Source organism: Acomys russatus, chromosome 19 (assembly GCF_903995435.1).
Source record: "Acomys russatus chromosome 19, mAcoRus1.1, whole genome shotgun sequence".
Lineage (NCBI taxonomy): Eukaryota > Metazoa > Chordata > Mammalia > Rodentia > Muridae > Acomys > Acomys russatus.
In genome coordinates, this window is record NC_067155.1 from 24300291 (window position 1) to 24322368 (window position 22078).

Below are 22078 nucleotides of genomic sequence, written 5' to 3' on the forward strand. Positions count from 1 at the left end.
TAGCGAGAGCTGAGCCGCCTCCAGTGCTGCTGCAATGAGCCTTAGCTTACTGACGCTTGTGTAAATGCCTACAGTGTTGAGCCATAGTCCTAACACGGGCTTTTATAAAAAGAAACAAGATCTTAAGTTAAGTGGTCTCTCCTATGCGTATTTCTCTAGTGAAGGGAGAATTCAAATCTAGGGAGGACCGTATCCCATATTATATTTTGCCACACAGTCTTCTTTTCAGTTAGGATGTTTTTCTCAAGGCAGAGAAATTCTGGTGGAGAATTTGGTACATCTTTATAGTACTTTTCATTCACTGGAATAGAAGCTATGTTTACATTTCGATCAAGTCGAATGATTAAATCTGTAAATAGTTATTTAGAATTCAGTTTTTGAAAAGTCAAAATTGACAGTAGAGAATTTGATAGTATTTAATGTTTAAATATTTTATACAGTTATATTGATATAAAAATGTTAATATTTACTGTTGTGCTTTTAATGCTTAACATTTACTTTAAATTTTTTTCTTATTTAAATTCGCATTTCAAATGTGTAGTATTCAATAAATGGATTGTTAAATTACATAAATTGGGTTTTTTATTCATGCTTAATTTTCAGATAGCATTCTCTAAAATAGGACATTTTTTATACATGGTTTTATTTATTTCCTGGTTTGCCTTTATTTTCCCTTTTTGATGTCTTAAATTAATTTCTAAAAATTAAAGAATAGAGGCAATTTCTTAAGTTTGCTTTATAAATAAGATGGAATTAATACATTCTATAAGGAAAATGTTTATACACTGGAGAATTCTTTTGAGTATTTGACTTTGTTTTAACTAAAATAAATTAATGGACTGGGCTTCACTTCTTTTTCTTAGTTGCTTAAACGTAGTTTATGGTAGTTTTGTATTGTTTCTTGATGACAATGTGGATTTTGCTTTGAGTAGGAAAGGCTACATGAAAGAAGGGATGACTGGCACTGGTTTTATGAATGGATTATGCTAACTTAGAAAACTGGAAAGCAGTGCATGTGGTGGTATTCTTCTTGGAAATTAGTAACTAGCTGCAGGTGCAGTTGTAGTGTTTTATTTATATTCCAACTAAAATACAAGCATACGTCATGGGCTGACATTTTTAGGTAATTAAAAACAGTGAGAGTTGATACCTTAAAATTCTAAGGGATAATATTGTTGAGAATAGTATCCCCACTCCCTTTGTGTTTGCTGATTAAAAGTCATAGAGGCTGGAATGAAATAGTAAAGGTGTTGTGGTGTCTTCAAAATTTCAGTGCCACAGAAGCTGAGATCTTGTTTCTTCCTTCATGTCTGTGGTGTCTGTTAGCTTTGTTCTTTAACGTGTTAGGGCTCAGGATTAGCCACACTGACCACTCGAACACAAGACTCAGATTGATAGAAGTTTGTTTGAATGCTGAACAAGAACTGACCCGACAGGGTCACAGTACAAATTCAGGAATCAGACTGTGACTCGGGTCTGTTTCTAAGGCAGGCTTTTTATAAGAAAAACAGTAACCAGGTAACAGCCAGATAACCAGGTGGGAAGCAAGAGGGAAGGCAGCATTACATTATTTTGATTAGCTAAATCCAAGAAGAATTGATTTTGTTCTGAGCACAATGTACCCAGGTGGCTAGACAAAGCATTTCAAGCTGATTGGCTGGGATTTAGGGCAGGGGAGCTCTCAGGGGCTTTCCAGCTTTCTAGGAGTAGAGAACATAGCAGGATGTTGTGGCCTTAACTATAGTAGAACATCATTTATCTTTAGCCCAAGCAGAACATTCTTTTATCATCCATTGTTTTATTCAAAGCAGCAAACATTGAATCCTGGTTTCAGACATGTAGGGCCTGAAATTTTGAGTTTAATTTCATCTTGTGTTCAAAATAGAGACTGTCTTCTGATATGCTGAGGGTGATAGCTGGTGTTAGAGGAGCCACAGTTATGCCAGGAACTAAAGTCAGTCTCAGCAGAGGGGCCATTAAGTGAAAAGTCTAAGCCGATTATAATATGGTCAACTATGAGACCTGGCCCCCGGGCTTCTCCCAGAAACATTGATAAAACAGGGCAGCTTTCCAGGGAGTTTGTTATGTCTGTCACACTTGTGACTGCAGGGAGTATCTGATGTCACACCAAGCCCTTTCTCCAGACTGATGGTACCGAGAGTCCTTAGAGGTGACTGTGAGCTATGAGCAGGTCTTAGCAGTCAGGGCAGCAGTGTTGACCCTTTGGGTGATGTCTTTTAGGTCTTGTCTGGTTTTCAGCACTTTCTTAGATAAATCTGAAAAAATCCAGGTTGTTTTCCTGATGTTTAGTGATCCACCAAAAAGTTCATTAACACTTTCAAAAGTTCTCCAAAGGACCGGGGAAAGTGCTCCTCATTATAAACCTCAAAGCAGAAATTACCTCCACCTCAACCTCCCCAAAACTCCCCAGAGTGTGAACTTTAAGCATACATTTGCGTGACATTGAAGATTGAGTATTTGCGATGCACATGTCTACATAATTATCTTTAAAACACATATAATCGCCGGGCGTGGTGGCACATGCCTTTAATCCCAGTACTCGGGAGGCAGAGGCAGGCGAATCGCTGTGAGTTCGAGGCCAGCCTGGTCTACAAAGCGAGTCCAGGACAGCCAAGGCTACACAGAGAAACCCTGTCTCAAAAAACCGAACAAAAAATACCCCACATATAATCAGTTATTATTTAGCTGATTCAAACTAGTGAATCCCAATTTAACGTTTTTTGGTCATTTTATTGTCTTAAACTTTTCAAACTGTTCGTTGGTTGTGATTTTAGTAGCAAGTGACTAATTATTATTAAGAGTTATGGTGTCTGCCTGCCTCTTCAGTAGAGGGTGGCTCTCTCCTCACTAAGGCTTCAGTGCTGCGGCTCTCTCACCTTGTCAGGAATGGCTGGTTATCACCTGGCCGGTCTTCTTCTCGCTTCAACCTCTCCTTTGTTCCTGAGATTTTCACTTCAGCATTTAAACACAATCAAGTCTCTGTTAAATCTTTTGGGGGATGGGGTAGAGGATTGGTTTTTAAAGACAGGGATGCTCTGTGTAGCCCAGGCTGTCCTGGACACTTTGTAGACCAGGCTAACCTCAAACTCACAAGAGATCCACCTACCTCTGCCTCCATGAGTGCTGGGACTAACGGCCTGGGCCACCATGCCCAGCTCTATCTTTTTTTCTTAGCATAATTCACTTACTTGTAAGCCTCATAAACAATCTATTTAATGTCTTATTTCCTCATTTGTCATGATTATTGTCACCCATTTCCACTCTCTCCTTTTACTTAATTGACTTAGAAGTCTCCAGAATTTCCATTATATTGAGAAATATTCATCACCTGTCGTGTTTGACTATTTTGAGGCGTTTAAGTTTTGACCCTTTTCATTAAGATATTTGGCTTTGCCAGTTGATGGAGGCACACACCTTTAATCCCAGCATTTGGGAGGCAGAGGCAGGCAGATCTCTGAGTTCAAGGTCAGCCTAGTCTACAGAGTGAGGTCCAAGATAGCCAGGGCTACACAGAGAAACCTTGTCTTGAACAAGAAAGGAAGGAGAAAGACAGAGAGGGAGGGAGGGAGGGAGGGGGGAAACCAAGCAAGATATTTAGCTTTAGCGGTAAAGCACTTCTTGCCCAAGCGTGAGGACTTCAGTTCAGTTTCCAGGACCTGTCTAAAGGTAGAAAGCAAACCATCTCTGTTCAGTTGTTCCCTCACCTCCACACGTGTGCTCTGGCACACCTCACCCCACTCCGTTATAATAAACGAGGCGGCACAGCAGCTCACAGTGTTTGGTACTCATCTAGAGGATCAGGGTTTGGTTCCCAGCACCCATATCAGGTGGCTCACAACCACCTCCAGAGGTCTACACTTCCTCTTCTGTCTTTTGGGCTTCACAAGTGCGCGCGCGCGCGCGCGCACACACACACACACACACACACACACACACACACACAAGCTAAAGAATATGTTTTGCATATGCTATATACTTTAGCATTGAGGTTTCTGCTCATAGCTCTAGCAATGTCTCTTCATCTTCCTTGCTGCCATCTATCCTCTTTCTTACTCTTTGACTTTGGAATTCCTTACGTTTCAGTTCTAGACAGTTTCCTCTTACTCTCACCCTCTCCAGGTTCTCATTTGGATGTAGTAGTCATGTGTCTGCCCTCCCCTCCCCCTTTGCCACACTATAATTTTTATCTACCAAGCAACTAATTTAGTCTAAATGAAGACTTTGGAGCTGGGACTAAGTAATGTATATGTATTTTCATACACATTAATTAAAAACTACATAATCTGGTTCTTGGCATTTTTCTTTTGGACCTCATTTTATGTCGGTTCTCATGTGCAGCTTTAAGCAATAGCTGTTTTCTCGGCTTGGAATGCTAATTTCCTTTCCTCCCATGGCTGTAACTTTCTCAACATTCAGGTATCAAATGAAATATCTCCTATAGGAGAGACCTTCCCTGACCCAATCCAGAATAAAATGACCCTCCCGTTCCCTCTTTACACTGTCCTATTGTCATAATACTATTAAGCATTTAGTTTTGAAACAATTTGTCACTATGCTTCTGTGGCTGGCATTGAACTTGATATGAGGCCCCTCTCCCCTCCCTCTCCCTTCTGTCTCTCTCCTTTCTTCTTGGCTTTTTAATACAGGATTTCTCCAGGTATCCCTGGTTGTCTTAGATCTGCCTGGCTCTGCCTCCCGAGTGCTGACATTAAGGTGTGTGCCACTACCTCCCTCCTCATTTTCAATCCATCAAAAGGAATTTGAATTTTGTTACTACCTAAAATATCTCTTGAATGTGTTTTGAAACAGCCAGAATTTCACAGGTGTTCGCTGCAGCCCCTGGGTCTTTTCCCTTCCAGTAACCTTTTCAGAATAAAAAGCCAATTGTTTCCCCGTTGTTCTTAGGACAAGCTGATAGCCATGATGTGGTAATTGAGATGCTGGATTACATCATCCCGCTTTGTCACCTGCCCGAAGCTTGAGCCTTTTCTTGGTCTTTACTGTCCCCGGAATATACTGGCCTGTCTCCTCTCTGTCCAAGTTTCCATACTCTTGCTGTGTGCACATTCCAGGGATGGTGAATCTCAAAGGACATCACTCTGTTGTCATGTACTTCTTCCTTCTTCACTTGCCTGTGACCGCACCACTAACCAGCAGCTGCTTTTAGCTCTGAGTCAGGGTTTTCTCAGTCTTGCCCTGCATTACACGATCAGCTACCATGTTGGCTGGAAAAAGTATTACTCATTTTCAGTTATAAGTGAAAATCAGTTGTTCTAACTTACTCCAGTTTGTTTCAGGCTGAACTGTGATTTCCTTGGGCATACATTGAAATTCTCACTTCTGGTACTCAGGCTGAGCCTGCATTTGTACATAGTTCAATAAGCAACTGAGACCATATCCTTCCCAGGGCTGTACATGTGAAGACACCAGAGGAAGATAATCAGATTATTTACAAGCAAGAGCAGTATGTGCTCTTAACCTTTGATGCATCTCACCAGCCCCCAAATTATATTAGTATGTTTGTAGAAAACAGATGTATTCATAGTGATGAATCTAGAATTTTACATTTTGTTACATTGTAATATGATGTATTTATACCTGTGCCATGCTGTCACATCAGGCAGATGGGGCAAACGTGTGGTGGTCAGGGACGACTTAGGAGAGTCAGTTCTCTCCTTGTTACATAAACTGACAACATGTGCACCTCATAGTATGGTTAAGGGGCTAATTTTAGTTGTAGGTACAAAAAGAACAGCCAGAATCATATGGAAGAGTCTAGAGCAGAGAGAGAAAGATGCAAACTGAATGTGGCCAGGGCTGTCTGCAAGAGAAGGAGAATATCACGGGAGTAGAGACTGTAGAAAACTTAGTGAGAATAGCAGGGTTAAGAGGAGAATGAGTAGCTGGGGGCGGGGACGCCTGTGACCTGGAGGGAAGTGAGAAGGACAGGATGCTAGAAAGGATTCTGAAATGCGTCGTCATCGCAGGTACTCCTGTGACTGAGGGAGCCTAGAGCCAGCATGAGCTTTGGTGTGCTAACAGGCACCACAGGGAGCCACGTGTCCCTTCTGCCAGAGGTCAGGGAAAAGGCTCCTTTTAGTAGAGGGGAACCAGTTTCACAAGCCAGCGAGGAATGCAGGCTTTTATCTGACGACAGAAACCGTGGCATAGTCCAGGTTGAGCTCATTTCTGGGTGTTTGTACTGCCTTTTGAAGTTTGCAAAATTGGAGTTCCTTTGGACCTGGCACTTAACACCACGTGGGATCAGGATCAATTTCAGGTTGTCCGATTGCACTGGCACCGTTACCTGTTGAATCTCTTGCCAGCCCTAAGCTGAGAGTTGTAAGGGAAACATTCATGGCGTGGCCTGATGTCTTTTTACTACGCGTAGTAAAATATGTCAGAGGTAAGTTGAGGCAGGATTTATTAAGGCCAGAACTGAAACTTGAAGAGTCAGAACAGTGCTCAGAGGCTGGGCGGTAGTGGTGCACACCTTTGATCCCAGCATTTGGGAGGCAGAGGCAGGCAGACCTCTGAGTTTGAGGCCAGCCCGGCCTACAGAGTGAGATCCAGGACAGCCAGGGCTGCTACACAGAGAGGCATTGTCTCGGAAGAAAAAAGAAAATGCTCAGACCATGTTTGAAAACTTACAAAGAATATTATGGAGACACCATCAGGTTGTAGCTAGATACTTGTTTGCTAAGAGGTTGCATGGACTGTGACATGCGGGTCTAAACAGCCATGTCAGCAGAAGCTGGTGCAAGTCAGAAGAGAGAAGGAAGGCCCCGTGCCAGTGGAGCTCCTGCCAGCGGAAGCGTCAGGGCCAGCGATGGGGCAGAGTGAAAGTCTTATCAGAGTTCAGGGATTCCAACAGGTGGGAGCGAGCTAGCTGTGAGCACGTGTCATTCTTATTCTTCAACAAAGGGAAGAACAATCCAGAACAGTGGGAGTTAAACAGCTCTATCAGAGAGATCACCTAAGATCGTTGGAAAATGCAGATATTTACATTATGATTCATAACATTAGCAAAATGACAGTTATGACATAACTATGAAAATGACTTTATGGTTGGAGGGTCACCACAACACAGGGCCACAGCTTTAGGGAGGTTAAGAACCACTGATCCAGAAGATTGTCAGTAGGGCCACCATTGTTACCACAGGATCAGAGGGACCAAGTCCTTGTAGGTTAGGTCACTTCCTAGTGTGGAAGAGGGTTGTTAGTGTCTCAGGCATAAAAGGCACAGTTGCCATTCATATTAGAGTTCTCTTCCTTTCTTTCAAATGGTCTTTTTAAAAATTACTTATTTTTATGTACATTGGTGTTTTTGCCTGCATGTATGTCTGTGGATGTCAGATCTTGGAGCTACAGCTGTGAGCTGCCAGGTGGGTGCTGGGAATTGAACCTGGGTCCTCTGGAAGAGCAGTCAGTGCTCTTAACTGCTGAACCATCTCTGCAGCCCCTTAAGCAGTCTTACTAAGTAGCCTAGGCTAGCCTCAGACTAGCATGTCTCACTCTCCAAAATCATAGGATTATAGGTATTATTCATTATATCTTGCTCAAAGAGAATTATTTGTGAGACTTAAAAATCTAAGGGCTGAGAGTGTAACTCAATTTGATAAGAGTGCTTGCCTAAAGGTTCAATCCCCAGTTCCACACAGTTGGCTGTGTGGTGTTGGATGTAACCATAGCGTTCAAGAGGTGGAGGTGGGAGGATCAGGTAACACAGCTGAGGCTACAAACTGTTACCACCAATAAAAACAATGATGTCGTTTGCCTTGCCTGGTTACAGGACTCCCTGTGGCCTGCCATCCTCCTCCCTGTTGCTTGCTTTTGGGATGGGAATGTCACGCCCTGTGCTTATCTCACCACTTGAATTTTGGAAGAGAGAACTTTTCTGGTTTCATCAGCTCATAGCTGAGGGGAATTCTGCATTGGGACGAGCCATGAGTCCAACCACACCTGATATTAATGGCGTTTCGATGAGATTTGGATGGAAGAGTTGATAAAATGGGCCAAAATTTGGGGGCTTCTTGGGATAGAGTTCTATGTATTTTGCGTGGGTGAAAAACAGATTTTGTTGGACCATAGGGCAGAGTGTTGTGTGTTAGAGTATGTCCAGCCCCAGCCTCCCATATGTGTGTGCTGGTCCTAATCCTTGTACTTAGAGTGTGGCTGCAGGTGGCTCTCACTGGCTAGGCTACGCTGACCAGTGCCCCGGGACTGTCTGCCTCTCCACAGTGCTGCGGTGACAGGTGCACACCATCTGGGTGTCAGCCTCTCCACAGTGCTGCGGTGACAGGTGCACACCACCAGGGTGTCAGCCTCTCCACAGTGCTGTGGTGACATGTGCACACTACCTGGGACTGTCTGCCTCTCCACAGTGCTGCGGTGACAGGTGCACACCGCCTGGGACTGTCTGCCCCTCCGCAGTGCTGCAGTGACAGGTGCACACCACCGTGCCCAGCTCTTTCTCTTCTGAGTTCTGCATATCGAACTCAAGTGTCTGTGCCTGTGAAACGTATGCCTCATCTTGCCAGCCCTAACTTGTGAAGTTTTAAAACATCTGCAGCTCTTATATGCTTGCGTGAACTAGTGAATACAGTGTGCACATGAGTGCTGGGAGTAGAACAGTAAGGGTGGGTTCTGACGTCCTCCTTCCACCCTTGAAATTAAGCTAATGTAACCCAACAGTGCTCTCCATACGTGTCTCTCACTTCTGCTAACAGCAGGGTGGCTTAGTGGGTGAGGGCCTAGAGCTCACACAGTGAAACCAAGTTGCCCTCCAACCTCTACACTTGCCGTGGCATGACCCAAACACATGTACACACACATGCACACGCGTACAAATGAGCACAAAGTCAATAATTGATAAACTTGGTTTGGGGGGTTTATTTTTGGTTGTTTTGGCTTTTTGAGTCAGGGTTTCTCAGTGTGTAGCCCTGGCCGTCCTGGATTCACTTTGTAGACCAGACTGACCTCGAACTCACAGAGATCCACCTGCCTCTGCCTCCCTAGTGCTGGGATTAAAGGCGTGCGCTACCACTGCGTGGCCTAAACATGTGTTTTTAAAGCAAGAGATAATTGAGAAAAGCCTGCTGAAAGCTGAGATAAGCCAAAAGCTGGTCTTGGACCAAGCAATCAGCCATGACCGGAATGTAAAATAAAAGATGGTTTTTGAATTTTTAAAATAATTCCAAGGTATTTTATGTGTGTGAGTGTTTTACCTGCATGTGTGTTGGGGCACCATGTATGTGCAGGTGTCTGTGGAGACCAGAAGAGGGTGTAGATCCCCGGAACTGGAGTTGAGAGCTGTCAAGCCACCATGGTTGGCAGCTGAGCCCAGCTGTGCTCTGGATGAGCAGCCTGTGATGTTAACCACTGAATCTCTCCAACCCCTCCAAAATAAGTGTTATGTAAGAAAATTATAAAGTGGCACTCCAGTGCACACATGAATTTTAGCAACTTGTCCTTCTGATGATAAAAAATGCGATGTGGATAATCAAACTAGCCGCAACATTCCATTAGGCGTGGCCCTAACATGCTTCAGTTCTACCAAAGCAGAGTGTGGAAAGGTAACAGCAGAGGTTGCTTGCAGCTGCAGTGCAAAGTCTGAAGCCAGCAGAAGTTGGTTCACAAGGACAAAGGACAGACAGCGTCTCTAAGAAAAATGCAGGCACAGCAGCAAGTGTCGACACAAAAGCTGTAGCAAGTCATCCGGAACACCTAGCTAAGGTGAAGGGGCCACAGTGAAGTCGCCCCCTGGAAGAGACACCATGCAGCACTTTCATTGCTTTTGAAGACCTGGGTAAGGTCTTCACTGTAAATACGGTGTCCTGATGGAAGAAGGGGCCTCGTGTGGCTTTCATAGCTATTCAGAAGCCCTGGCTTCAAGAGCTTCCGTGATGACCTAACTGTCTTTTCAGGGCTTCTGGAAACTGGTGGCTTTTACGTTGAACCTAGCGCTTGCTACTAAATTCAGAAGTCCTGGGGCTGTTAGTCATGTGGGAGCTACCCTGTCTATGCTGAACAGATGAATCAACAAATGATAGAACCGTAATAACAAGGTTGTCGGGTGGAATAAGCAATGTAGCAACATGGGTATGTTAGTGTTTCAGCCTAAATGCTTAGTGGTTTAGTCATCAAAGTCTGTGGCTCTGTTGATCTGTGTATGATCACTTTTTTAAAAAGATTATTTCTTTATTATGCATGCGTTGCTCTCGTGGGCCTGCAGGCCAGAAGAGGGCACTGGATCACACTAAAGATGGCTGTGACCCACCATGTGGTTGCTGGGAATTGAACTCAGGACCTCTAGAAGAGCAGCCAGTGCTCTTAATCTCTGAGCCATCTCTCCAGCCTGTATGATCATCTTTTCATGCTGGAAGTACATCAAGTATGTGCAAAGGAGAGATGCTGTGAAGGCCCAGAAGAGTAAGTTTTCCTTTTTCATTAGATTTATCAAAGTTACTTATAGACAGGAATTAACCTATAGAATAATTCAATTTCTGATATATATGTACCTTTAATTTTTTTTTGTTTTATATATATGGGTATTTTGCCCGCTTATATTATGTGCATTACATGCATGTAATAACTGTATAGACCACAAGAGAGCATCAGATCTCCCCGGACCTGAAGTTACTGGCCATTGTGACCCACAGTGTAGATGCTGGGAACTGAACCAAGGTTCTCTGAAAAGAGCAAGTTCTTTTAGCTGCTGAGCCAGCCCTCCAGCCCCTATATGGGCCTTTTTATGCATCCTGGCAAGATTTTTTTTCACCTACATTGTGTGGATCTTTAGTAGGATCTAATAAAATTACTATCCTGTTTGAGGTTGTAAAGTTCAGATGCCTAGTTTATAATTTATAGTTCAGTATGATGGAGAGAAGAAAACTTATTTAGAATTTTGTTGCTGCTGCTGTGTATCATGGGTTTGATCTAGCAGTGAGTAGCGGGGTGATGGCTTAGAAGCCTATTTCTGACAACGTGGTAAGATTTGTTCCATGGAATAGTCTGTTGAGCAACCCATACAGATCCTTTAAGAAAAACAAGGTTTTGGTTTAAAATCAAGCTTTGTATGGCATTCTCTTTAAACAAAAAACCAAAAAAACTATTACAAAGTAAAGTAAAGCTTAATGAAGATAATAAGCCCTCTTGTCTCTCATTTTTTCATGGAGGCCCTCCACACACACTCCTTTAGAGTACATAATGTTCTGTGTGATATTCATGTACCCATGTGAAATTGCTAGTTAATTGCAGCCTGGGCTCCTTTGGATGAGTCATTCAAGATGGGAACATCAAATTGAGCAGATGCAGGTTCTGCTTCTATAAACAGCTGCGGAAGTGACAGGGTTGTCACAAGAGTCAGGTGAGCAGGCATGTGCAGGAGGGGCAGGAGAGGCGCCTGCTCACCGGGTGCCAGCATAGAATCCTGTCAGCCTGCTGGCTTTTTTCTTTTCTTTTTTGTTGTTTTTGTTGTTTGTTTGTTTGTTGAGACAGGGTTTCTCTGTGTAGTCTTGGCTGTTCTGGACTTGCTTTGTAGACCATGCTGGCCTCCAACTCACAAGTATACTCCTGTCTGTGCCTCCCTGAGAGCTGAGATTACCCTCTCCCAAAACATCATTAGTAGGTAAGATACATAGCATTAGTAGCAAGATGTGGATCAGTTCTTGTCTTTAGAATTGATATGGACCTCTCTAGAAGTGTGTTTGGGGGGGGCAGGGAGAGAGAATATAAAGATGTGTAGGTCTGTGACTATAATCCAGGGCTCACACATGCTAATGACATACCCTACCACTGTGCTACATCCCCAGTACACCAAGAAATGTGTAGTTAGTCACATGAGTCCATCCATTTTGGACGCCACACAGGTTTGCTGAAGACACGGAGCTCATGATGGATCCCCATGGTTGAAGCCTCTAAGACAGCCAGAGTAAAAAGAGGTCAGCACCACATGTTGTGCTGGGGAAACCCAGGCCAAGAGCACAGGGGAAGAGGGCATGAGAGACAGTCTGGGGTCCAGAACCAGATGGGTGGAGTGGTCAGCCTCCTTTCCACGCTTCCTTTATTTGTCTGTATGCTGTTTAATTTTACAGTAAGGGAATAATTTTGTGTTTTAAATATTGTTTTAATTATGTGCGTAGGTGGGTGTCTGTGAGGACATGTGCACATGTGTGCAAGTGCCTACAGAGTTCGGAGATGTTGGCTTGGTAGGGTAGGTAGATAGATGGGTAGGGTAGGTAGATGAGCTTGGTAGGGAGTTGGCAAGGGAGAATTTTCTCCATTTCTTCTGACGCTAGTTGCATAGGCCAAGCAGAGGGGTAAAGATTGGATCGATACGCCACAGCCAGGGAGCACATGGTAAGTGGACACTGAGTGGAGTCTGTCAGAGAACGACACAGGCCCATGAAGAAGTAGCCTAGTGTCTGAAAATGTGGGACATGTGGAAAAGAGGAGAAAGCTTTGTGTTCTGTTTTTGTTTCTGTTTTGAGACAAGTCTTGCTATGTAACCCAGACTCCCTGGAACTTACTGAATAGTCCTTGGTAGCCTTGAACTTGTGGTGATCCTCCTGCCTCAGCCTCCTGAGTGCCGAGACTACAGGCATGGGCTACCATGCACAGCGCGGAATGTTTCTTAAGAATAAGTGCTGTAGAAGAGTAAAAGGTGGAAGCTGAAATTTGAAGGCAGGAAAAAGATATTTTTCCTGGTTGGAAGAATGTGAACCTGTAGTGAAAAGAGGCAATAAAAGTCTGTTGTGTCTCCAGATGTGTAGCAGTGGAATTGTGTCTCCACTGCTTAGTAGGGATAGTTAATGGATACAGGGAAAAGTGAAATATCATGTTCAGAGGGAAATTTTCCAGAGATTGATGCCTAAATCATCTAAAAGTGGGGTTTAGCAAGTGGACAAGAATATAGGAAAGTGACGACGGGAAATCAGGATCTATCCCTGTGGAGCAGTTCCTGGGTGCCTACTGTGTCAGCAGTGTTCCAGAACATAAGAGATGTAGCAGTGGGCGCGGTGAGTGGCTTTTGCCTGGTGAGTACAGAGAAGCCGCCCCAGTAGTAGACAAGGAAGTCGCATGGTCAGTCATGGAAGGTGACTAAGCCGTGTGCCTGGGAGCACAGGGCAGAACCTAAGGGAATGGCTGGCATTTTACTTTGGGTGACTGACAACATCTGTACAGAAACTTAAGAGCAGTGAAGGAACATTTCTTTTTTTCTTTTTCTGTTTTGTTTTGGTTTTTGGTTTTTTGTGACTTGACTTTCTTTCTTTTTAATATATTTAATATTTTATTAATTCATATTACATCTCAACTGTTATCCCATCCCTTGTATCTTCCCACTCCTCCCTCCCTCCCATTCTCCCCTTACTCCTCTCCCCTATGACTGACTGAGGGGGACTTCCTCCCCCTGTATATGCTCATAGGGCATTGAGTCTCTTCTTGGTAGCCTGTTATCCTTTCTCTGAGTGCCACCAGGCCTCCCCATCCAGGGGACGTGGTCAAATATGGGGCACCAGAGTTTGTGTGAAAGTCAGTCCCCACTCTCCAGTCAACTGTGGAGAATGTCCTGTCCATTGGCTAGATCTGGGTAGGGGTTCCAAGTTTACTGCACGTAGTGTCCTTGGCTGGTGCCATAGTTTGAGCAGGACCCCTGGGCCCAAAGAAGAAACATTTCAAGAAGGCAGAATCTGTCAACTTGGGAGTCTTAAGAAGATGAGACTGGTGTGGTCATGGAAAAGCAAAGAAACCAGTATGTTTGGAGTCATGTCAGCCTAGGGCAGAGTAGCAGTATGGAAGCCAGTCAAAGATCAACAAATGAGACAACGTGAAGTCTCAAAATGGAGTGAGTTTGGCCCTTTACCATGCTTGAGAAGGGATGCCGCTGAGTTCTAAGTGAAGAAACAGAGTGGCCAGTGTTTTAAGACTATAATCCAATCCAGTGTCTGTCTTAGGATGACTTAGCGAAGCAAGTATGTAGGCAGGCTTATGCAGCGTGCAGTAGCCCATGTGAGACAACTGTGACTTAAGAGTTGGAGAGGAGGAGGATGGTTCAGCAGGCGTGAACACTTGCTGAACAAACGTGAGGTGCTGAGTTCAAATCACCAGAAGCCATGTAAAAGCCAGGTATGGTCATGTGTACCTGGAACCCTGGTGTCTGTAGTAATTGGTGATCAAAGAATCCCTTGGGCTCACTGCCTGCCAGCCTGGCTGCAGGTCAGCGAGAGACCCTGCTCAAGGTAGCAGAGTGAGAGAGAGAGAGCAGGACACCAGTGTCCTCCACCGGACTGTGGACTCCTGCACAGCTACACACGTGCACAAAATCCATTACCGTGAAGTTACGAGGTGGAAGTGGTTCACTTCAGGGGACAAGTGATAGGTGAGAGAGAGTGGATTGGGATAGGTCTTCATCAGGAGGGCGTTCTAGGCGTGCAAGTGCTGCATGTGTGTGTAATTCAGAGAAGTCTGAGCTGGAAAGACAAAAGGGGGTGGGGAGACAGGAGCCTCTGGGGTGGAAGGTAGGAGACAGCAGTGGGTCTCGGCCTCGTCCACTTCATTTAAAGACTGCTAGAATTGACAGAAGAGGCCTCTCTTCGCAGAGTTTGGGAATTCCCCTTACGGGTTCTATTTGTCACCCATTAGAAAAACTGCCGGTCATGCTGTAGAGAAGTGTTCAGAGACCAGGTCAAGAACCAGACAACAGGAATCCCCTAGGAAGTCCCTGAGACGTCACACAATTGAATCACGCTCACCGTTTTAAATAGGTACTTCTCAGTCTAGTGGGTTTTTGTTTTAACTTTAAATTTTCCCCATGGGACTAGAGATGTAGCTCAGTCGGTAGAGGCCTTTCCTATTGTGCAAAGCCCCAAGTTCAGTGCCAGCACTACACAGAGCTGGGCGTGGTGCGTGCCTGCAATCCCAGCACTTGGAATGTGGGCGTTGCAGCATCAGATGTTCACAGTCATCTCCACCAAGCCACAGTGGGAGGGAGGCCAGCCTGAAGACCTGAGACCTTGTTTTCAAAAAATCCTCCCATGCTAGTCTACTTCAGTAAAGTGTACTAAAAGTGAGCTACTAGGAACAAAAATCAAAATACAGATCAACACACAAACCTGGAGAATACTTTTATTAAATACATAGGAAATTACTGTCAAAGTCTATAAAGACTTTTTTAAAGCAATGCAACCACAATTTAGGTATCTTGTAAACAAGCAGCAAACCTCTTCCTGTGTTCTCATCTGTACAGTAGCATTTTAAGTTAGTAGCATAGAATTGGACACCTGGATAGCTTACCAACTGTGCGGCTGTACATATCATGTAGCTGAGCAGCTTGAGAGGCCAAGCCTATTGGCATTGGTTTGGTAACTACATTAGCTTAGTGGGGGGTAGGGGTGCTTACTCTAATGAGTAAATATATCTGGCCCTTTTAGTAGTGTAGTTTCCCCCATTTCTCTGCTAGTATTCTGCTTTGGGGAGCCGTTTTAGTGTCCTTCTGATCTTGGTTAGGCATAGCTTACTTCAGCCACTGCCTGCTTAATCAGGTTAACTGTTTGTCTCAGCTGCGGTGTTACAGCTCTTAGTTCTCCGCTGGACTAGGAGGAACTAAACACGGCAGGGCGTGGCACACACCTGTCCACTAGCATATGGGAAGCGCAAACAGGACATCACAAGTTCAAAGGCTGCCTGGGCCATGCAGTGAGTTCAGAGCCCGCCTGGTGACTTAGTGAGACCCTGTCTCAAAAAGCAAAGCAAACAAGGGGATGTCACTGTCTCGGTAATAGAGGAGAGGGTTTGCCTAGATGGTGCAAGGCCCTGAGTTGCTCAGTAAGTTTTATAGCATGGCAATGTCTCTGGATTTGTGCAACAGTTAGTTGAGCCCTTAGTCCTTTTCCAGTAGTCCCCGGCCCTGGTCCTGAGAGAGCACCTTGTGGTGCTTCCTGTTTTCTTGTGTTAGAAAGTGCCAGTATGAGAGATATGGTTCTCCTGAGTTTCTGTTCCCCTCTCTATTTAAGAAGACATGAACTTTGCTTTGGAAATGGGTTCGCCCATCTGACAAGGACATCAAGTTCCCAAGAATGCTCCTTTTCCTTGTTTGTCTCTGAAAAGAGGCTACTCAGCCAGCTGGCTTGGTCTCCATCCAGTCCTTCCCACCTCCCTATCCTACCACAGGACTGACCTGTCACTTCTTAGGCCAGAATACCAGGAGAGGAGCAGACAGATTCAGGGATTATCTTGAACTCCCAAGTGAGGAGCACAAGATGGCTCTTGGGAATTCAGTAGTATTCCTGCTTATGAACCCAGCCCGTTGTTACAGTGAATAAGTGTCTGACTTTCTCACCAAAGCAGACTATAGATATGTCAGAAGAGTGGTCAAAAGAGATAGCTTGGAGCGTATGCCTTTATGTAAAGATAGTGCCCTGTCTGCCAGCCAGCTCTTCCTCTGCTTCATTCAAAACTCTAGGGAGGCTGCAGTTGCTACGGTAGCTATATGAAGACACTGGGCAGTCAGTGGCCCGCAGTGACAGCCTGAGGTTTGCCTCCGCATAGCCAAGCATGATCCTTTTGACATGCCCATGCTTTTGGTGTCACATCTGAGCTAGAGGGGAATTCTAGTCCCGTCGAGACCCACTGGTCTCCTCCATGGGTCTGGCTGGGAGGAAGAGTACAGACCAGCCTGAAGGGAGCGGAGGCATGGTTCAGGAAGCACACGGGTGGGAGCCTTGTAAGGAGAGTTGATGGCATGGATACGACCCGATGCAGCTTGGGTTGCTGCGCTGGGGCGTCTTTGGAGTCCCGGTCATTACCTGTTAGTCGACGAGGGCATGGACATCCTGAGGTATTGGACTACATAGTTAGGAAGGCTGAAGGCTCCATCTGCCTGATGAAAGGGATTTCAGTGTTCCTACATAAGCCAGGACCACAGATGGAGTCTCAGAGAACTGAGACCAGGGTGGTTCATTTATGTGGATAGTGGCCCCTCTCAAACCTGCCTTTTGCTAGACCCAGCTGAAGGGTGGAATTACACCTTCATCCCTTGCCTGGGCCCAGGGAGTGGGGATGGCCCCATAGTGATATTACTGATCAATAGTGAGGTGTGCTCCTATGTCTTCAGTTGTAGGAATGGGACTGGAACAGAAGTGATGGGAGCAGAGAGACTTGGTTGCTAGTGATGGGGCTGAGGTCCTGGAACCTGGGGGGCGGAGGGGCTACCTAAGGCATGTCTTCAGAGAACTTAGAGGGGTTCATTTATTCTTTTCTAGGGCTAGGAGCTGGGAGGCCTTAACAGGGGAATGAAGGGGGTCACAGAAGGAGGCACAAGCTGTTGTGACAGACCGTGCACAGAGCCCAGTAGCTTTCCGGTAACTTGAAATGTGAGTGTATTATATATTTACTCAAAGGTGCAAGCGTGAAGCATGTGTTGAATGTAGAAGTGGCAGGGACATTATTTGGGGTAAAATCTATATGGGCATTTAATACAAATCGTGCTGAAATGACACTCTCCACTTAGAACCTGGAAGTGGGTCCTTAGGAAACAAACTAAGGCAATACCATTGATAGTCTACGGTAAGATCTAAAAGGGCAAGAGAGTGTTGTGGGGTAAAAACCTGAGAAGTACCACTTCAGAGCAAGGCAGCTGACCGCGATGAGGGACGCTCAAACACTGCCGAGAGTAGCAGAGTAACAATGACAATGTAGTGAACCCTTCAGTCACAGTCAAGAAAAGAGACCGCTGCTCTCATGACAACGCTACAGGTTTGTGGTTTTTACAAGTTGCTGCTCCACTCATGACCTTTGCATCATGCCTCGCTGACTAGGACAGTGAAGGAATAAGAAAAGACAGATGCTCGGATGGGCAGAAAACTGGCATCAGGTTGTCCAGACTCCTAGCTGGAAAAACCACAGCACCCCGGAAGCTCATTGAGTTTGTTTGTTTGTTTGTTTGTTTGTTTGTTTGTTTCGTAGAGTTGAAGACAGTTATTGCATACAGTTGGGCAAGGAGTGGGGCTCATTACATACGGAATAAAAGACAGGTGTAGTCTCTGTAGGGGAGCAGTGTCTAGGCAGTAAGCATCCAGGGGAAGGAAGCTATTGTGGGCATTTCTGCACACTGTCAACACACCCATTGGGTCCCCCAGGGAAGGCTTTGCCATCCCTCTGAGCCCCACCCCAGGGCAGGCAGCTATGGTGTTCCTTCATGAGGCTCTGGGGACTTTGAGCACGCACATTCACTCAGGACTTTACATAGTCAGGGCTCTTTCTGCTTCCTCTAGTATAGAAAGAGAAGAATTTTTATTTTCTCCTGTGTTTTGATACCAGTATTAAACACCACTGATATATCTTTGGTAGAGTGTGACAGGCTACATAACTGGGGTGTTAGTGCTAAATGTTCAGGGCCTCTCCTTCAGGTCTTACAGAGAGGAGAGGGAAGGCCTCAGAGGTGGACCCATGCACCCCTATCGTCAAGGGAAGGAAGGTGAGGACTCAGGCCTCAGGACTCCTGCCTTCAGACCATTCCCGTATCCGCGTGTGACGCGACAGTCGGCAAATGTGACGCTCCCTGGTGTCAGCCCGCCTGTGCAGAGAACGTCATAGGGCTCTGAGGCAGTGTTGTGAAGGCTGGTTTTCCTTACATGTTAAAAACATAGGACATGGTTGGAAGTAGACTCACTTTTAGCCACTTGGTTTTGTACCCACATGCTAAAGTATAAATAAGAAGCCTTGACATGGAATTTGTTTGTAATTTGGCTGTTGAAGAGCCAGGGGCCTCAGCCCACTCAGCAATACCAGAAACCATTGACATTTTATAATTGATTTTGGATGGATCTAGTGATCCTGGCTGCAGATAAAGACCGTGGGGACTGAGGCCATGAACATACTGCTCACAAGGATGCTTCCCATTGGGGGTTGGCTTGCAGGCTGCGCAGCCCAGCAGTCCTAGGTGTCTCCAGTTCCAGAGGGGCAACAGCAGCAGCAGCTCCACCTGTGTAACGTAATGAAGCACAAGCCTGGAAGACCGGACAGTCAGGAAACTGTGCATTGTTCATGCCTTCTGGACATCTCTTGTCACCAAGTGAAGCTTCCAGTACCAGGAATGGATTCCATCTAGTTGAGTTGTTGGCCAAAGGGGACCCATGGAGAGGGAAGGAGGAAGCCAAAGCCTGTAGAGAAATGACCCTGACTTCTATGGCCCCTGACTTCAACCTTTCAGATATAAGTCCTTTGGATACATAAAGCCACTGGCCAGATCCAAGAAGTTAGCTGGCCCATCACAAACGTCAGTTTCCACTCACTTCTCTGGTAATGTATGTGCCAGGGTCTTCCTATGAAATAATATATCATGAATCAAAGAAAACTGCAAGCGGGAAAAGAAAATAAAAACCAGATGTATTCTGAAGCATGGCTTAAGGCTGTATCTCTCCACCTGTACCACGAGGAAGGAGAAAAAGGAAGCAGTGTGCTGCTGAGCTGCTTCTGCAAATGGGAGATAGTCCATTGGAGCAGAGGCTGTGGCACCCCAGGAGCACACTGGAGGAGCTATGGGGCCTGCTGTATCTTCAAACACACCAACAGTCTAAATAATGAGGAAGAGTGGGACAAAAGTAAGAGGCCTTGTATCTTCCTCACACTCCTGTCTGTAGATAGGACTCACATGCATGTGAGTCTCTTACACTCTTTCTGCCTCCTCTTTGAGGGGTTCTCTGAGATGACCCATTTAGGCCTGAGTGTTCCAGGATCTCTCGTTCTGCATATTTGGCTGTGGTGTGTTCCTGTCTGCTTCAGGAGGAGTCTGATGATGGCTGAGCAAGGCACTGATCTGTGAGTCTAGCAGAATGTCATTAAGACTCATGTTTCTTTTTTCTAAAACAGTAGTATTTGGTTTTACCTTCTAGTCTCAGGTTCTTGATCACCCAAGCAGTGGTGGGCATGGGCTCTGTCTTGTGGAGTGGGCCTTAAGTCAGTTATTGGTTGGTTACTCCCACAAATTCTATGCCGCCGTTGCCCTAGCATATCTGTCTCGCAGGCAAGACACCATTGTCCATCCAAGGGATTGGGGCTGTCTTGGTGTTTCCATGTCTTGGTGGTGTACAGAGGACCTTCCTGTACGAAAGCTGCTAGAACACGGGTGATGGCTCTGTGCAGCCACCAGCTGGACTTCTTCACGCACAGTGGGTCAGTTTGTGGGGAGCAACCTATGTATAATATTGGCAGCAGCCTGGGTTGTTTGGGGTTGTCCATGGGACACTTGGCCAACGATTCAATTAGATGTAATCCATGCCTGGTACTGGAAGCTTCGCATGATGACAAATGCCAAGTTGGGCCTCTGTCTCCCCTGTTACTTGTATATGTTCTAGCAAGCGTCTGCCGTGTTAGGTTCTATACTACCCGTCATTTTTAGCTTCCTTCCCGCATCTCGCTCCTCCCTCTCCCTCCTGACTTGAGCCCCTCATTCCAGCCTCCTCGTCCACTCATGACTATTCTATTTCCCTTTCCTAAGATCTGTCTTCCCCACCTAGTCCCTCATCTATCCCTAACCTCTGTGGTTCTCTGCATTGTAACTTGGTTGTCATTAGCTTAACAACTAGTATCCACATAGAAGTGAATGAATGCATACCATATTTGTCTTCCTGGATCTGGGATACCTCTCTCAGAATGATTTTTTTTCTAGTTCCACCCATTTACCTGCAAATTTCATGGTTTTGTAGACCAGGCTGGCCTTAAACTCACAGCAATCCACCTGCCTCTGCCTCCCGAATGCTGGGATTAAAGGCGTGTGCTACCATGCCTGGTAAGAATAACCTTTATTTCATGTTTCTTATTATATTTTAAATAATTTATTAAGGTTACATCCCAATTGTTATCCCCTCGCTTGTATCTTCCCGTTCCCCCCTCCCTCCCTTCCTCCCTCTTTCACCCTAGTCCCCTTCCCCTAGACCTGTGACAGAAGGGGACCTCCTCCCCCACCATATGATCACAGTCTGTCAGATCTCATCAACATAGCCTGCTTCCCCTTCCTCTGAGTGCCACCAGGCCTCCCCACCAAGGAGAAGTGGTTGAATAGGAGGCACCAGAGTTCATGTCAGAGTCGGTCCCCACACAGCATACAACTGTGGAGAATGAGCTGTCCATTGGCTAGATCTGAACAGGGGGTCTAGGTTTACTGCATGCATTGTCCTTGCTTGGTGCAGCAGTTTGTGCAGGCCCCTTGGGTCCAGATCCAACAGCCTTGATGGTCTTCTTGTAGGGTTCCTGGACCCTATGGTGGGAGTACAAACTTGTACAACCACTTTGGAAATCAATCTGGCGCTTTCTCAACATTGAGAATAGGGCTACCTCAAGACCCAGCTATTCCACTCTTTGGAATATACCCAAAAGAGGCTCCACCACACAACAAGGACATTTATTTGCTCAACTATGTTCATAGCAGCCTTATTCATAATAGTCCGAATCAGGAAATGACCTAGATGTCCCTCAGTCAAAGAATGGATAAAGAAACTGTGATACATTTACACTATGGAACACTACTCAGCTATTAAAAACAAGGAAATCTTGACATTTGCAGGCAAATTAATAGAACTAAATTTGATCATCTTGAGTTAATCCAGACCTAGAAAGATACACATGGTATATACTCACTTATAATTAGATATTAGCCCAACATGGATGTCCTCTGAGAGTCTTCACTCAGCAAGGCATTGGGACAGATGCTGGGACTTGCTATTGGGACTCCAGATGAGAGTGTGATGGGAGAATGGGGAAATAGAAGGTTTTTTTTTTTTTTAAACAACTGAGTAATACTCCACATTTTATATATCTATCCTTCTGTTGAGTGACATCTAGATTGCTACCAATTTTTTGCTATTATGAATAGAGCAGCAGAGATCATGGCTAAGCAAGTGTCTCTGTGGTAGGATGAAGCATCCTTTGAGTACATGCCCAAGAGCTGATTCCCATCTTGCTGAGGACCCCACACTGATGTCCACATGGCTGCACAAGCTGAGGACCCCACACTGATGTCCAAGGTGGCTGCACAAGCTGAGGACCCCACACTGATGTC

General features: G+C 45.4%; 1 protein-coding gene across 2 annotated transcripts in view; it reads left to right on the plus strand.

Moving 5' to 3' along the window:
* N4bp2l2 (NEDD4 binding protein 2 like 2) overlaps positions 1–22078 on the plus strand; it is a 56767-nt gene that overhangs the window by 26105 nt on the left and 8584 nt on the right. The window contains exon 7 of one of the 2 annotated variants that reach the window (XR_007832392.1): positions 11835–11963. Coding sequence is in view for 1 of the 2 variants with exons in the window: in XM_051162831.1 (XP_051018788.1) it covers positions 21933–22035 (103 nt within the window). In the remaining variant the exon portion in view is untranslated. Of the gene's footprint in view, positions 1–11834; positions 11964–21932; positions 22051–22078 lie in introns of those variants that run through there. The other variant, XM_051162831.1, reaches the window with a different exon arrangement.